Genomic DNA, 16,886 nt, shown 5'->3' with positions numbered 1-16,886 from the left:
TGTGGGATTTTCTGTTTTAATATCCTGGGTTATATGGCTGTGTGAGAGGGCTCTTAGTCTCTTCCAGCAGGACATTTATGCAAGCATAAGAAACAAAACTATAGTACAGTCTTTTGTCCCTTATCACAGATGCCCTTGATTAGCTCTCCTAATTCACTGCACGATTAAAATTACCTCTCCACCAAAGAGTATGGACTGAAGCACCATGATATCGCCTCTTAATGGCCATGCTTTTTACTCTGCTGAAGCTGTGTTGTTGATCTACTGTGATTGTGATGTATTTTATATTGTTGTATTTTATATTGTGCATTTGATACTGTTGTATTTTATTGTATATTGTTGGGCTTGGCCCCATGTGAGCCGCCCGAGTCCCTTCGGGGAGATGGGGCGGGATATAAAAATAAACTTATTATTAAGACAAGTTTGTATCTTGCAGGTTCTGCAAGTTCAGAAAAGGTTCATTCTTACCCTGTGAAGCCGTACCTCCATCTCCTTCATGCTTGAGCTCCTTCCATTGGAGACTCTGTGTGTTATCTCTTGGAGACTTCCTTAATGCCGGGGGAACTTCCATGAGGAAATGTTTGGCCTGAAAGAGAAGGGAGAATTCCTCACTCAATATGAATTAGTGTTAGAAAATTATTTTAAGCAATGCAACGTTTGACACTTTGAGGTACAAGGATCTCAAGATTAGCAATTGTTGCATGATTGCCCCTTATATTAGGGGTCCTCAAATCTAAACAGAAGGCCAGTTCACAGTCCCTTAGACTGTTTGGGGGGGGGGGGGGTTATAGTTTGTAGTTGTTGTTACTGTTGCCTTCCAGTCATTTCAGATTTAGAATGACCCTAAGGCAACCCTATTACAGAGTTTTCTTGTCAAGACCTTGGTGAGCCGAATTCAACCAGCAGGCCATAGCCTGAGGACCCTTGACATATATTAGAAGTGGCTGACATCTGGGTGAATACAGGATCACATTCCTCCAGAGTCCATGAGAGGAACCACATGCTGCCACTGGAAAAGCGAAAACTGCCACATATGGTTATGGAACAGCAGCAGGAAAAAACTTGGAGTTTCCTTTGTAAACATGAAACAAAAGGGCCATAGAACTGTTTTAGAGAGAATGATCCTGCTCAGAGACGTTGAGATGGATACGCTACTTCAAAACAAGGTGCAGGAGTCCCACACTCCTGACTTTCTAAGCCACAACCTAGAGAAATCCTCCACCTTGTGCGACTGTAGAGCAGAACAAACAACTCCGCATCTGTATGCTTGCCCACAATACCCTACCTCATGCACAGAGGAAGAACTGTTTAAAGCTACAGACAATGCAGTCGCTGTTGCCTGTTTTGGTTCTAAAATAATTTAGCTGCTTGTGATACCTGTTTATCCATTTAAAACTTATTTATTTATGCAATACTTAATTTTAAAAAAAATTATGCAGTGATTTTGACATGAAATAAAGCCACTGATGGCAGAACTCATGCAGCCGTCTTGCCTTGAGGTTCCTTGCTTTCTTGACAGAATTGCCTGAAGCGCTAATGCTCTATGTCAAAGCTGGCTATATCTTTGCTCAGGAACTCCTGCATGTTTCTTTCCCAAAATTTCCCATTGCTCTCAGGACTGATACCATCATGATTTCTTCCCGCTTCTGGTTCACATGAGTGGATTTAATCCATTTGAAATCTGTGCTCCAATGAGTGTGCCTAAAGCCTCAAAGTTATTCTGATTTCTTCTCCCTCAGAGTAAAAACTCCACCAAGAGATTCAGTTCCCCTACTTTGCCAAGTCAAGACCTTGTTAATAATTATTCTGCATTTGGAGGTGAGGGAGATACAGAAGATTCTGAGTAGCCAGCAGGTCTCCTTCCTGAAAGAATGGCAGACAAATGACCAAAGTTAGTGAAGAGAGTTGGGAAGGTTGTTTCACCTAAGACCTTTGTTTATTAGAGAGCTAAATAGAGCTTCATCCTCCTCCTGTCTAGCCTCTTTCTTTCCAATGCCCCACTCCCACTTTCTCCCTTTCCGGCTGGATCTACACTGCCACATAATCCAGATTATCAAAGCAGATAATCCACATTATCTGCTTTGAACTGGATTATATGAGTCTACACTGCCATGTAATCCCATTCAAAGCAGATAATCTGAATTTTATATATGGTAGAAGTGTAGATCCAGCCTCAGCTTTCCAAAAGCCACTCCATCTCAATTCCTCACCTATAGCCCCATCTAGACCGCTGTCCATGGTCCTTATTCTGTGATCTCATTCTCCAAATTCTTCTTTTACACAAAACTTTGAATTTAGCTTAAGTTAAAGCTTTCTTTCAGCTCAAGAGCTCTATAATCTGTCTTTTTAACCGCAACACATCAGCTCTGTATGTTTATATAGGCCTTTTTATACACGTGTGTGTGTAAATTACGGTAAATGTTGTAATGAGAACAGATTTATTTCCTCATTTTAAACCTAACTTGTGCCCCTTCCACAAAGCAGTATAAAATCCGCATTGAATTGGGTTATATGGCAGTGTGATCTCAGATAATCCAGTTCAAAGCAGATATTGTGGAGTGTCTGCCTTGATAGTCTGGGTTATATGTCTGTGTGGAAGAGCTCTTGGTATAATTACAACTATTATTCTGTTAATTTATACTTTTATACAGTTCAAGGCCACATGAAGACCTGCATTAACTTGAATCGGTTCCATGCATAATCAACAGGAAACTGATTCATCAGCCCTTTGGGATAAGCAGGCAGCATATTCCAATGTCGAACGGCTCCTACTGCTAGGAAGGATTTCCTAATGCTTAGGAGGGATTTTTTTACCTGCAGCTTGACTCCAGCCCCACTGCCACATAAAATCCAAATGCTTTGAACTGGATTATATGGCGGTGTAGACTCAGGCTGCTTCTACACTGCTATACAATCCAGATCATCAAAGCAGGCAATCCACATTTTTATTATATGAGACCCCTTCTACACTGCTATGTAAAATCCAGGTTATCTGCTTTAAAATGGATTAGAATAATAGAATTATAGAATAGTAGAGTTGGAAGAAACCACATGGCCCATCTAGTTCAACTCCCTGCCATGCAGGAAAAGCACAATCAAAGCACCCCTGACAGGTGGCCATCCAAACTCTGTTTAAGTTTTCAAGGAAGAAGCTTCTCCCACACTCTGAGGCAGAGAGTTCCACTGTTGAACAGCTCTTCTTACAATCAGGAAGTTCTTCCTAATGCTCAATGGAATCTCCATTCTTGTTGTTTGAACCCATTGCTCCAAGTCCTAGTTTCAAGGACAGCAGAAAACAAGCCCACACTCCCTCTTCCTTATGACATCCTTTCATATTTTTCATGTCTCCTCACAACCTTCTGCAGGCTAAACAGACCCAGTTCTTTAAGATGCTCCTCATAGGGATGCATGGTCTCCAGACATTTGATCATCTTAGTCGCCCTCCTCTATACTCCTTCCAGCTTGTCAATGTCTCTTTTGAACTATGGGGCCTAGAATTGGACACAGGATTCCAGGTAAAGAGGTCTAACCAAAGCCGAATAGAGAGGCACCATGACTTCTTTCAATCCAGGCACAAGACTCCTTTTAATGCAGCCCAAAATCCCATTGGCCTTTTTAGCTGCTGCATCACACTGTTGGCTCATGCTCAACTTGTTTTCCACAAAGACTTCAAGATCTTTCTCACGTGGACTGTTCTTGAGCCAGGTGTCACCCATTCTAGTTCTTTGCATTTCATTTTTTCTACCTAAGTTTAGTATCTTACATTTGTCCTTGTTGAAATTCATTTTTTTTAGTTTTGGCCAAACAGAAGAATGGCCTCCCTTGAGGGAGCATGCGTGCTCTATCAATGTTCAACATTTATACAAATGACCAGCCACTGCCAGAAGGACAAAGAGTTTGAAATGATTGAACAGAAGTTTTCTGAAGTTTTAGGTGCCTTTACTGACTATGACAGAGAAAATCAGCTGATTCCTCATCCATCTAAAACAGTGGTTCTCAACCTGGAGTCCCGAGATGTTTTTAGCCTACAACTCCCAGAAACCCCAACCAGTTTACCTGCTGTAAGGATTTCTGGGAGTTGAAGGCCAAAAACATCTGGGGTCCCAAGCTTGAGAACCACTGATCTAAAATGCAGATGTGTGCTTTTCATTTTAAGAACAGACAAGCATCTTGAGGTCTGAGGATTATCTGGGAAGAAATCCCACTGGAGCATTGCAGCACACCAAAATACTTGAGAGTTACTCTGGGCCATGCTTTGACTTATAAGAAGCACTGCTTGATTATCAAGCAAAAAGTGGGTGCTAGAAATAACATATGAAAGTTGCCTGGCAAGCTGCTGAGTACACATGCCCAGTGTGGAATACATCTCAACATGTTAAAACAGTGGATGTGGCTCTTAATGAGACATGCCACATTATCACAGGATGACTACACCGTACATTGCTGGAGAAATTATACTGTTTAGTCGGAATTGCACCACCTGACATATGGTGGGAAGTAGCAGCCAGCAATGAAAGGACCAAGGGTTGTTGTAAGTTTTCCGGGCTGTATGGCCATGTTCTAGAAGTATTCTCTCCTGACGTTTTGCCCACATCTATGGCAGGCATCATCAGAGGTTGTGAGGTATGGAGAAACTAAGCAAGGAAGGTTTATATATATCAGTGGGAAGTCCAGGGTGAGAGAAGAACTCTTTGTCAGTTGGAGGCCAGTGTGAAAGGGCCAAGGCATTGACATCTCTGGCCCAGCCTCTGTTCAGATGTCAGCCAGCACACCAACACCTTAAATCAAGAAACAGCCTCCTAAGATACACACAGACACATCTCAGTAAGCGAGAGTCCAAAAGTGGCAGGCTAAAACCCGGAACGTAGGGGTGAGTCTCACCTAGGGGTGAGAACTGCAGTATATAAATGAAGTAAATAAATAAACCTCAATCCATGGCTAATACGGGATGAGAGATTCCCTCCTGGGCACACAGAAGACAGACTGTGGGATTATATGATAATATAGATCAGGCCTGGGCAAACTTGGGCCCTCCAGGTGTTTTGGACTTCAACTCCCACAATTCTTAACAGCCTACCGGCTGTTAGGAATTGTGGGAGTTGAAGTCCAAAACACCTGGAGGGCCAAAGTTTGCCCAGGCCTGGTATACACACATATATAACACAGTTCAAAGCAGATAATGTGGATTTTGTATAGAGGTGGGGAAGAGGCACAAGTCAACTGCTGGGAGATTACCCCTAATACTTTTAGCACTTAAGGATCTTCAGTGCTATGGAAGAGAAGGTGTGGGAATAAGCAAGGACTCACCAGGAGGAGAAGGAGACAGGCTGCGAGGAAGATGAGAAAAGAGGGGGCAAAGGGGGGAACTCCCCTCTCCCAGCTGGGCAGGGAAGGGTTAAAGGGAGGGGACTTGTTTCCTAGAGGGACAGGAAAAGGAAGAGAGGAAGTAGAGGCCTACTTCCTGCCTCTCTGGGAACCAAACTCACTCCCCTTCACCCTTCCTTGCCTGGTTGAGCATCAAGGCGACGAAACAGCGGTGCCACATTGAAGAGGGCCCGTGGGAAACAGCAACCCTTCTTAGTCTTTTGTTAGGAAGGAAAGAAGGGTAAGGAAAAAAAAGTGTATAAGAGAAAGGAAGGGAAAGGGGAAAGGATGGACCCTGAATATAAGGAGGTCTTCAGTCGTCTTGCTTGAAATCTTCCATGTCATAGTGTAAGACAATTACAATAGCAACTTCTACTACAGCTTATTGTGACTCTGCAGAACTTTGGAGCAAAACCTTTTGAGAGTGTCTTTGCCTTGAGAGAAGAAGAGCAGGGAACCCTAACTTGGATCTTATTTGCTGCAGGATAAAAAATGGAGGTAGATTTAACTAGCTCTGAATTAGGAAGAGACCCTGATGGCATAAGGGCCAAGACCAATAGGGAATTATGGAAGAAAACAGAGTTCCTTAGCGACACTGGCAGCTCAGACATACAGCGCCAGTGCTTCAGGCAGCTCTCCTACCGAGAGGGCAAGGGACCCAGAGAGGTTTGCAGCCGCCTCCACGACCTCTGCCGCCAGTGGCTGAAGCCAGAGCAACACACCAAGGCTGAGATGCTGGACCTGGTGATCCTGGAGCAGTTCCTGAGCCTCCTGCCCCCAGAGATGGGGAGCTGGGTCCGAGAGTGTGGGGCAGAGACCTCTTCCCAGGCGGTGGCCCTGGCGGAAGGCTTCCTCCTGAGTTGGGCAGAGGACAAGAGGCAGGATGAACAGGTGAGAGCATTTCCTCTTCGTGCCTGTAAAACCAACATAGATGGATAGATTAAATGTACACCCTGCCTTTATTTCAGGATGGGACGCTATGTGACCCCTCTGCCCATCTAGTTCAAAGTAGATAATGTAGATTATCTGCACTGATATTCAAGACTATGTGGCAGTGTAGAATAATAATAATAATAATAATAATAATAATAATAATAATAATAATAATAATAAACTTTAGTCCCTCTCCAAACAAGACTCAGAGCGGCTTACAAGAAGTAAAAACACAGTGCAAAACACAAATTACAACATGATACATAAACAATAATGTCAAAAACGTAACAAAACATCCACACTCAAAAGTCTCAAATTCTAAGGGGTAAAACATGTTGCAACAAACAATCTTTGTCTTGTGATTCTTTTGCCTGAAAGTCTCAGACTTTGAATGCAATCTTCCAGCTTCTTGGCAAGAGGTTGGACTGGATAGGTCACAAGGTCTCTTCCAACTCTATAATTCTAAGATTCTACTTTTTATCATTTTGGAACGCTTCTCTACATTGAGTTTCAAATTCTCACTGCTGTTTCAGGCCAGAAAACGCTGCGTGGATCTTCCGTCTTCATCAGACACAAGCCCCAGTCTCCAGTGGAAGAAGATCAAGCAGGAGGAATATGATATTGCAGCCTTGCAGGGTAAGAAGAAGCCTTATCTGTTGTGACTTCCTTTGTAGATTATCTGCTTTGAGCTGGATTATATGGCAGTGTAGAGTCAGCCCCTTCTGCACTGCCATCTAATCCAGATATCAAAGCAGATAATCCTTAAATAGATTATCTGAGTCTACACTGCCATATAATCCAGTTCAAAGCAGATAATTGGATTTTATATGGCAGTGTAGAAGAGGCCTCATACTGTCTCCACATGGCCCTGAGTTATGCATGGGTTCCTACAAGTACATTATGAATGGATGGAACAACAGAGTATACATTTTTACAATCCATGTTACTAGTAGAGGGGATGTTATCCAAGTCCTATATTTTGGTGATCAAAAAAGCAATTATTGAATGATTAGCAGCATAAGCTGCTTGTCGCATATAACCAAACCTCACATTTGTTTGAAATTGTTGAGCCATCAGTTTGTTTATGGAATTGCTTAGTGTTCATTATTCATTAATGCCATCTTTGCTCTGATACCGCTTTACTGGTTGTGATCTTATATTAAACAAGGATGTGAGTTGAATGTAATCAAGGTGGCGTGTTGAGAGGCGTGTCTACTTATTATTTTCTTCACAAGCTTGCTCCTGATCTTTTACATATATTTTGCACATAATTAGATCGGAGCATGGCTTTTTAATTGTCTTGATAACCTTCCATTCAAATAATAATAATAATAAATCTTTTATTTGTACCCAACCACCAACTCCCCGAGGGGACTCAGAGAAGCACTGCAAGTGGCGCATATGAACAACAATACATAAGTATAAATGCATGACATAAGTATAAAAACAACAATACACATAAAATCCTAGTAAAAATTGTAAGAATTATAACATTTTCTAAAACGCAGTAGAACCTACAAATAAGCTAGCTGTCTGCAATAAGAAAGTGCAGGAGTGGCAGAATCGGTGGGTCATCAAGCTGGCCAAATTACACTGGGGGCAAAGGCCTTTCTGAAGAGCCATGTTTTTAAACTTGCCCAAAAGGCTTGAAGGGTGGGGACTATCGAATAGGTGCACAAGTTTTAATTGTGTGAAGGTCCTCCCGGCCACCGCCGATCACTGACACCTCAAGTGTCAGTGATTAATCCAAAAGAACTCCCAGACTGTGGATCTGTGTCCTAAGGGGGAATATGACCCCATTGAGCACAGGTTGCCACCCTATGCCCCGATCGGCCTTGCGACTGACCAGGAGGACCTCTGTCTTGTCTGGATTAAGTCTGTTTGTTGGCCCTCATCCAGTCCGTCACAGCTGCCAGGCAATGGTTTAGGATTCAGGGAGCTTCCTTGGAATTAGGTGGAAAATAGTAGTAGATAAATATTAATTTGTTCAACCCCTCAACAAATTAATAACTGGCCTTTGCTCCCTAGGACTCAAGGACTATTTATTCCCCACCTGACCACTTTACCATTGCCCCAACAACATGGTGAGAGAGATTGGGAGTTGGCCCTCCATCCCCCAATGGATTTCATGGCTCATTGGGAGTTAGAATGGAACTCCCATAAAACCCCTGTCCATCCCTCTAAGCACTGCATCAGTTCTATATGTTTAAAGGAGTGATTTATACTTTTCTCTTGAACATTGTAATTGTAACCCTAGAGACAAACTTATTTGATTGTCTTTCCTCCAATGTGGTCTCTCTTACAGGGTCTAGGATGACACCACAAACAAGCACGCAGTTGTCTCTTCCTCTTTGGGATGGAGTGGAATCCATTCAGGTAAGGCAAAGGATTCCTATGAGAAGGGGACTGGAACAGCCTTGGATTCTCTAGTTGTCCAAGGTCACACAAATAGATAATCAATTCACTTGCATTTTGTTCCTTTATTTGAGTAGAAAATGTCTTCTTTTCCCTCCAGAATCCAGTGACCTTTGAGGACGTGGCTGTCTATTTTTCCACAGAAGAGTGGGATCTTCTGGATCCCGATCAGAAAGCCCTGCATGCACAGATCATGACAGAAACCCATGGGATCATGGCCTCTCTTGGTAAGGTTCCTTCACTGATGAAGATTTCTCTTTCAAAATGCAATAATCACAATAATAGCATCTCCTTAAGGCAAGGCTCAGGAAATGGGATATTTCCCAATAATTTGAAATTCCGATTGAACGGGGATAGAAATAATAATTGACTGAAATGAAAATGGTATAAACTAAAACATGAGCTTAACGATGGTAAGTTTAACTAAGATGGAAAATTAAAGTAATCCCCTCTTAGTTTTTAATTGATATATATTTATGATACCCTTATGCTCCCAAAAGAAATTCCCCCTGGAAATGTATGTGGGCTTCTCTGGGTTTTTTTTTTATCATGTCAGAAGCGACTTGAGAACATACTACAAGTTGTCTCTGGTATGAGAGAATTGGCCATCTACAGGGATGTTGCCCAAGGAATGCCTGGATGTGTTACCATCCTGCTGGGAGGCGTCTCTCATGTCCCCGCTAGAGCTGACAGACGGGAGCTCACCCTGTCTTGTGGATTTGAACCTCCAAACTGTTCCCTAATAATTACTTAAAGTGTTTATAAGTTTGTGATTTTGGGAAGATTTCAGTATTAGCTTGACGGTCATTTCACTGATAAATCAGGCCGCTTCTACACTGCCATGCACTGCCATTATCAAAGCAGGAGCCCCCAGTTGCACAATGGGTTAAACTCTTGTGCCGGCAGGACTGCTGACCAAAAGGTCGGCAGTGTGACTCTGGGGAGCAGGGTGAGCTCCCATCTGTCAGCTCTAGCTCCTCATGTAGGGACATGAGAGAAGCCTCCCACAAGATGGTAAAACATCGAATATCTGGGTGTTCCCTGGGCAACATCCTTGCAGACAGCCAAATCTTGCAGTTTCTCAAGTCGCTCCTGACACGAAAAACAAAAATCAAAGCAGATAATCCACATCATATTTGAACTGGATTATATAAGTCTACACTGCCATACAATCCAGTTCAAAGCAGATAATCTGGATTTTGTATGGCAGGAATCTGTGATTTTTTTTTCTACATCTGCTTTAGTGAAACAAAGGTCTGATTTCTGTTGCTGTTTTACTTATGTAGTTCATTTGCGGAGTAACTGTTTTCAGTTCATTCTTTATTCATCAGCCTGAACTTCCTATTTTAACTGTCAAATTATTTCTTAATTTTCCCCTTTCACTCCATTCGAGGTCATCTTACCTTCTTCACTGCTACCAATGCTCTGATCTGTAAAAAAAAAAAAAATCCTCTCTGAAACCCACTTACCTCTTTGACATCTGGCAACCTGTTTATTGTGTTTTGATCTATCACCTCCAAACCTGCTGCCTTTTCTAAATCCTATCAGGGTTTTTGATTGGTTATTTGTTTGTTGTGGGCAGTCTTTCTCTCCTTCCACCACAGTGTTCACTCAGGCCCCTTCTATCCTGCCATAGTAAATCCAGATTATCTGATTTGGACTAGATTATATGGCAGTGTAGACTCATATAATCCCGTTCAAAGCAGATAACGTGAAATATCTGCTTTGATAATCTGGATTGTTTGGTGGTGTAGAAGGGGCCTTAGTCTTTGCAATTCTAGCCTAACTGGATGTTAGGAAACCTTTTTTGAAGAACATTTTCTTCTCAAAAGGTTTCCGTGCTTTTTGCAACTGCAGGAGATATCTTTCTTGGCATTTTCTCACTATAAGACAACAGCCAAAGCAGACAAATTGAAACTTAATGCATAGTACCAAATTGGGAGGGATAGGCAATACTTCAGATGACAGGAGTAGAATTCAAAACGGTCTTAACAGATTAGAGAGACGATTGGCCAAAACTGACAAAATGAAGTTCAACAGGGACAAATGCAAGATACTCCACTTAGGCAGAAAAAATAAAATGCAAAGATGTAAATTGGGGATGCCTGCCTCGACAGCAGTACGCGTGAAAAAGATCTTGGAGTCCTCGTGGGGAGGAAGGTGAACATAAACCAACAATGTCATGCGGTGGCTAAAAAGCCAATGGGATTTTGGCCTGCATAAATAGGAATCTAGTGCCTAGATCCAGGGAAGTCGTACTCCCCCTCTATTCTGCCTTGGTCAGACCACACCTGGAATCACACTGTGTCCAATTCTGGGCATCACAATTGAAGGGGGATGTTGACAGGCTGGAATGTGTACAGAGAAAGGCGACTAAAATGATCAAGGGTCTGGAGAACAAGCCCTATGAGGAGAGGCTTAAAGAGCTGGGCATGTGTAACCTTCAGAAGAGAGAGCTGAGAGGAGACATGATGAGGGCCATATATAAATATTTGAGGGGAAGTCATGAGAGGAGGGAGCAAGCTTGTTTTCTGCTGCCCTGAAGACTAGGACGTGGAACAGTGACTTCCAACTACAGGAAAGGAGATTCCACCTGAACATTAGGAAGAACTTCCTGACTGTGAGAGCTGTTCAGCAGAGGAACTATCTGCCTTGGAGTGTGTTGGAGGCTCCTTCTTTGGAGGCTTTTGAGCAGAGGTTGGATGTCCATCTGTTGGGGGTGCTCTAAGTATGATTTTCCTGCTTCTTGGCAGGGGTTTGGATTGGATGACCCACAAGGTATCTTCCAACTTTGTGATTCTATGATCAGAAAAGTCCTCTGCCTCTTGCTGAGCCACAACAGGCTGCCCCTTGATTCAGGAATTCCGGAATAACCCTCTCCCTGCTGTCCTTTTATTGTCAGCCAAAGAACATTTTGCAGGCTTTAATAGGCTCTTTTAAAACAAAAACAAAAATGTGGGGATGCACTGTTTTAAATCTGAACTGCTTGTTTTATTAAATAAATCTTTTAAATGTATTTTATCATATTAAGTGTAGTTCCAAATAATTTTAATATTGGGAACATAGAATCAGAAGGGACCTCCAGGACCATCTAGTCCAATCCCATTCTGCCATGCAGTAATATAACCAAAACAGTCCTCCAAAAGTGCTGAGGAATTCAAAGAGGCACGAATGGAGGGCGAAAGGAAAAAACATGTCAAGAGGAAGGCCAACACTTATCGGGGCATCCTTCCATCTTGAAATCAATGGAAAGGAGATTCCACCTGAAAATGAGGAAGAACTTCCTCACTGTGAGAGCTGTTCGACAGTGGAACTCTCTCCCCGGGGCCGTGGTAGAGGCTCCTTCTTTGGAGGCTTTTAAGCAGAGGCTGGATGGCCATCTGTCAGGGGTGCTTTGAATGCGATTTCCTGCTTCTTAGCAGGGGGTTGGACTGGATGGCCCATGTGGTCTCTTCCAACTCTACTATTCTATGATTCTATGATTCCTCCCTGTGAAAGAACATGCAGATCGAGAATAGGTCTTTACGGACCCACCACCACTCTATTGGTCTCTACGGACCCACCACCCACCAACTATTTTGGATTTTGGAATTCTGGATAGCGGGTGCTTAAGCTCTCTTTCCAATTTCTATGTATGGTGAAAATTGGACAATGAAGCAGATTGATGAGAAGAAAATGAATTGATTTGAAATATGGTCCTTGAAAAGAGATCTGTAAATACCATGGACAGTTTAAAGGATATATAAATGGGTATTAGAGCAAATCAAGTTGGAACTCTCCCCATAAGCCGAGATGACTAAACTGAGGCTGTTGTACTTCAGATGCATCAGAGAAGACGTAACTCACTAAGGAAGGTAATCTTTAGCAAGTTGAAAAAGAGGAAGACTGCATTCCAGATATAGACTCAAACGAGGAAGCCATGGCTTTGAGTCCTCGTGACCTGAGCAAGGTTGTTGATGATAGAGTGACTTGGAGATATTTCATTCATATGTTCACCTTAGATCAAAATTGACTTGACAGCAGCTAACAACTAATAATAACAAGAGTTGCCTTCGACAACACAATAACAAGAGTGTTTGCTTCATTTGGCTTGGAATGTTTGAATCATGCATCTGCTTTTGTGGAGACCCAGTTAACCTTAGGATTGGCCTGGTTTTCCTCCTTGTGATCTTCTGTGTGCTGGTGGCATAAACTCCTGGAGACCCTTCTCCCCTCAGATTTCTTCTCAAAACTCCAGGGATCAATAGCCCTGAATTATCTAGAAAAGACCTGTAGATAGATCCTATGAAACATTTGTTCAGCCAGTTTCTTGCACACAAGTTTTTAACAGGTTGACCTGTCATGACAGATACCATTATTATTACAGGTTGCACAGCTAGCTCCTCACAATTGTGGATTGGATTATTTATGGATTTGATTATATATTTTTTCCCTAGGGATTGCTGTGTCCTTCAGTGCGACTCTATGCTCACCTTCCATTAGAAATTGACCATAAAACCACACTAGGTGACCTAGAGATTCATAAAGTGGTGTTCTCTTAGGTTGAAGAAATAGTGCTTTTAACGTTTACATTTTTTCCACTTTCATGGGGATCATGCACCCTAATCCCAGTTAATGCTGTTGTATATGAAGCTTGGTTACAACTAATGCCGTGATCTTGGCAAGTCAAGCCCTGAATGGGGTTGTTATGTGTTTTATGGGCTATACGGCCATGTTCCAGAAGTATTCTCTCCTGACATTTCGCCCACATCTATTATGGCAGGCATCCTCAGAGGTGAGGATGCCTGCCGTAGATGTGGGCGGAATGTCAGGAGAGAATACTTCTGGAACATGGCCATACAGCCCGGAAAACACACAAAAACCCTGTGATTCTGGCCATGAAAGTCTTCGACAAGCCCTGAATGTAGTTTTTTAAATATCGGGATGAATAAAAAGCTTGGAGCCCACAAATCAGTTAAAGGAAGGAGACAACATATTGTTTCCCTCATAATTGTGGTATTTGGGGCTCATTTCCATTACAGTATATATCTTCTCACTCTCCAAGAGTCCGTTCCAATGGGAATTATTGTTTTCTGTTCTTCTCCTTCTCCCCAGCAGATAACTGGCGGAAGAGATATGCATGTGCCCTGTGTGGGAAGTTCTTTGGGTGCAAATGGGATGTTATCAGGCACTGGGAAGCCCACACAGAAGAGGAAAGGTCTCTCGGGGAGAAGTCCTTCAAATACAACATACATGGGAAACATTTTGCTCATGATATGGCATTTGTGCTTCACAAGAGGCTCCAGGTTGGAAAAAAATACTTTAGATATAAACTCTCAGGGAAGAGTTTAGATGACAAATTGAGCCATCTGAGCCATCAGACAATCTGCAAAAGTAGGAAAACTCACACGTGCCAGGAATGTGAGAAACACTTTGCTTACAGATCAGTATTAATGGTTCATCAGCGAGTCCACACAGGAGAGAAACCATTCCAGTGCCTGGAGTGTGGGAAATGTTGCACCTGGAAGTCAGAACTTCTTACCCACCAGAGAGTTCACACAGGAGAGAAACCATACAAATGCCAAGAGTGTGGAAAGAGTTTTGCTCAGAATGCACATCTGGTGAAGCATGAGAGAATTCACACTGGAGAAAAACCATATAAATGCCAAGATTGTGGCAAAGATTTTTCTCAGAATGCGCACTTAACCAGTCACCAGAGACTTCATACAGGAGATAAACCATACCAATGCCAGGAGTGTGGAAAGTGTTTTGCTCACAGATCAAATCTTGTGAAGCATGAGAGAATTCACACGGGAGAGAAGCCATACCAGTGCCAGGAGTGTGGAAAGTGTTTCGCTCAAAATGCACACCTTGTGAAGCATGGGACAATTCACACAGGAGAGAAACCATACCAGTACCAGCAGTGTGTGAAAAGTTTTTCTCAGAAAGCACACCTTCTTAGCCACAGGAGGCTCCATACAGGAAAGAAACCATACCAGTGTCAAGGGTGTGGGAAATCCTTTGCTCAAAATGCACATCTTGTGAAGCACAAGAAAGTTCACACAGGAGAGAAACCATATAGATGCCAGGAGTGTGGAAAATGTTTTGCTCAGAATGCACACCTTGCCAGCCATTGGAGATTTCACACAGGAAAGAAACCATACCAATGCCAGGAGTGTGGGAAAAGCTTTTCTTGGAATGAAGAATTTGTCATCCACCAGAGACTGCACACAGAAGAGAAACCAGGCCAATGCCTCAATAGCAGGCAATACCTTTCTCATAGTTCACACCATGAAAGCCACCAGAAACCACACTGAGAATCCACACAAACTTCAACAGTGTGGGAAAGATTATGCTTGGAAGTCAGAACTTATAACCCATCAGAGAATCCATCCAGGAGAGATACCTTACAAATGCCAGGAATGTAGGAATTGTTTTGCTTACAGTTCAGACCTTATAAAGCATGAAAGAGCCCACACCAGAGAGACACCATACCAATGCCAGGGGTGTGGGAAATGTTTTACTCAAGAGTTCAAATCTGGTGAGTCACCAAAGAGTCCACACAAGAGAGAAACCCTACAAATGCCAGGAGTGTGAAGTGTCTTCTTCAGAATGCACAACTTGTGAACCACCAGAGGCTTCACACCAGAGAGAAACTACAAATGCCAGGAGTGTGAGAGATGTTTTTCTCAGAATTGGCAATTCATGATCCACCAAAGGCTCCATACAGGAGAGAAACCATACCAATGCCAGGAATCATAGAATCATAGAGTTGGAAGAGACCTTGTGGGCCATCCAGTCCAACCTCCTGCCAAGAAGCATTCAAAGCACACACACACACACACACCCCAACAGATGGCCATCCAGCCTCTGTTTAAAAGCCTCCAAAGAAGGAGCCTCCACCACACTCAAGGACAGAGAGTTCCACTGCTGAACAGGCTCTCACAGTAAGGAAGTTCTTCCTAATGTTCAGGTGGAATCTCCCTTCCTGTAGCTTCAAGCCACTGTTCTGTGTCCTAGTTTCCAAGGCAGCAGAAAGGAAGCTTGCTCCCTCCTCCCTATGGCTTCCCCTGACATCTTGATACATGGTCCTCCTCATGTCTCCTCTCAGACTTCTCTGCGGGCTAAACATGCCCAGCTCTTTCAGCTGCTCCTCTTAGGGCTTGTTCTCCAGGCCCTTGATCATTTTAGTTGCCCTCCTCTGAACACTTTCCAGCTTGTCAACATCTCCCTTCAACTGCGGTGCCCAGAATTGGACACAGTGTGATTCCATGTGTGGTCTGACCAAGGCAGAATAGAGGGGGAGCATGACTTCCCTGGATCTAGATGCTATACCCCTATTTATGCAGGCCAGAATCCCATTGGCTTTTATCGCTGCCGCATCACATTGTAGGCTCATGTTTAACTTGTTGTCCACGAGGACTCCAAGATCTTTTTCACGCGCACTGCTGTCGAGCCAGGCGTCCCCCATTCTGTATATCTTTCCATTTCATTTTTTCTGCCTAAGTGAAGTATCTTGCATTTGTCTCTGTTGAACCTTATTTTGTTAGTTGCAGCCTGTCTCTCTAATCTGTTAAGATCATTTTGACCCTTCATCTAAGTCATTCATAAAGATGTTGAACATATATTTTTATTATAACTATTTCTGTATTTGTATTGATTTGAAATCTATCTATATTGGGTTTTTGTCAGTCACCATGAGTTCCCAGGGCTGAGGAAAAGTCAGTCTATAAAAAGAACATAATAATAACAACAACAGTAATATCTATACAGATTGAGTATCATATGTAATGCTTAGAACCAGAATTGTTATGGATTTTCAAAAACCTCTAGACATGTACACACATAATGATACTTTGGAGATGAGACCCATGTATATACTTTACACATATAACCTGAAGATAATTTTATAGAAGGAATCAAGTGGGGATACTGAATGGGGCCTGTAGGTGCAGAATGGGAAAGGATTAGTTCAGTGGAAAGTGGGGCAGGGAACTAAACGGGCAGAAACCCTGGCTCTAAGAGCAAGTGCAGCATTCTTTGTTTTCAAATAAATCAAGGCCTAGCTTTGTGGATCATGGGTGAAAAAGCCTTCTCAGATCACTTTCCTTTCCTTTGGGGAATCGAATTGGTTGCTTATCAGATTCTTCTGTGCTTCATCTTGGCTATGTAGTGCAGTAACACACCAACATCTT

General features: G+C 42.8%; 2 protein-coding genes across 6 annotated transcripts in view; one reads left to right on the top strand and one right to left on the bottom strand.

The window, feature by feature from the left end:
• Positions 1-5,418, bottom strand: part of LOC103280570 (zinc finger protein 260) — a 29,495-nt gene extending 24,077 nt beyond the window's left edge. For 2 of the 4 annotated variants that reach the window (XM_008120037.3, XM_016997150.2), the window contains exons 1-2: positions 5,308-5,418; positions 469-586 (exon numbers count right to left, since the gene is read on the bottom strand). In XM_008120037.3, coding sequence (XP_008118244.1) covers positions 469-571 — 103 coding nt within the window. In that variant the 5' untranslated portion in view covers positions 572-586; positions 5,308-5,418. Of the gene's footprint in view, positions 1-468; positions 587-1,493; positions 1,864-5,307 lie in introns of all 4 variants that reach the window. The other 2 variants (XM_062973356.1, XM_016997151.2) reach the window with 2 other exon arrangements.
• A 154-nt stretch (positions 5,419-5,572) lies between these two features.
• The window catches only part of LOC100553531 (zinc finger protein 347), a 21,096-nt gene continuing 9,782 nt past the window's right edge, over positions 5,573-16,886 (top strand). Inside the window, exons 1-4 of one of the 2 annotated variants that reach the window (XM_062973334.1) lie at positions 5,573-6,255; positions 6,831-6,933; positions 8,603-8,673; positions 8,813-8,939. In XM_062973334.1, coding sequence (XP_062829404.1) covers positions 5,857-6,255; positions 6,831-6,933; positions 8,603-8,673; positions 8,813-8,939 — 700 coding nt within the window. In that variant the 5' untranslated portion in view covers positions 5,573-5,856. The remainder of the gene's footprint in view (positions 6,256-6,830; positions 6,934-8,602; positions 8,674-8,812; positions 8,940-16,886) is intronic. The other variant, XM_008120039.3, reaches the window with a different exon arrangement.

Source organism: Anolis carolinensis, chromosome 2, assembly GCF_035594765.1.
Source record: "Anolis carolinensis isolate JA03-04 chromosome 2, rAnoCar3.1.pri, whole genome shotgun sequence".
NCBI lineage: Eukaryota > Metazoa > Chordata > Lepidosauria > Squamata > Dactyloidae > Anolis > Anolis carolinensis.
The sequence above is the reverse complement of the archived record's forward strand: the minus strand, read 5'-3'. Positions and strand labels throughout refer to the sequence as shown.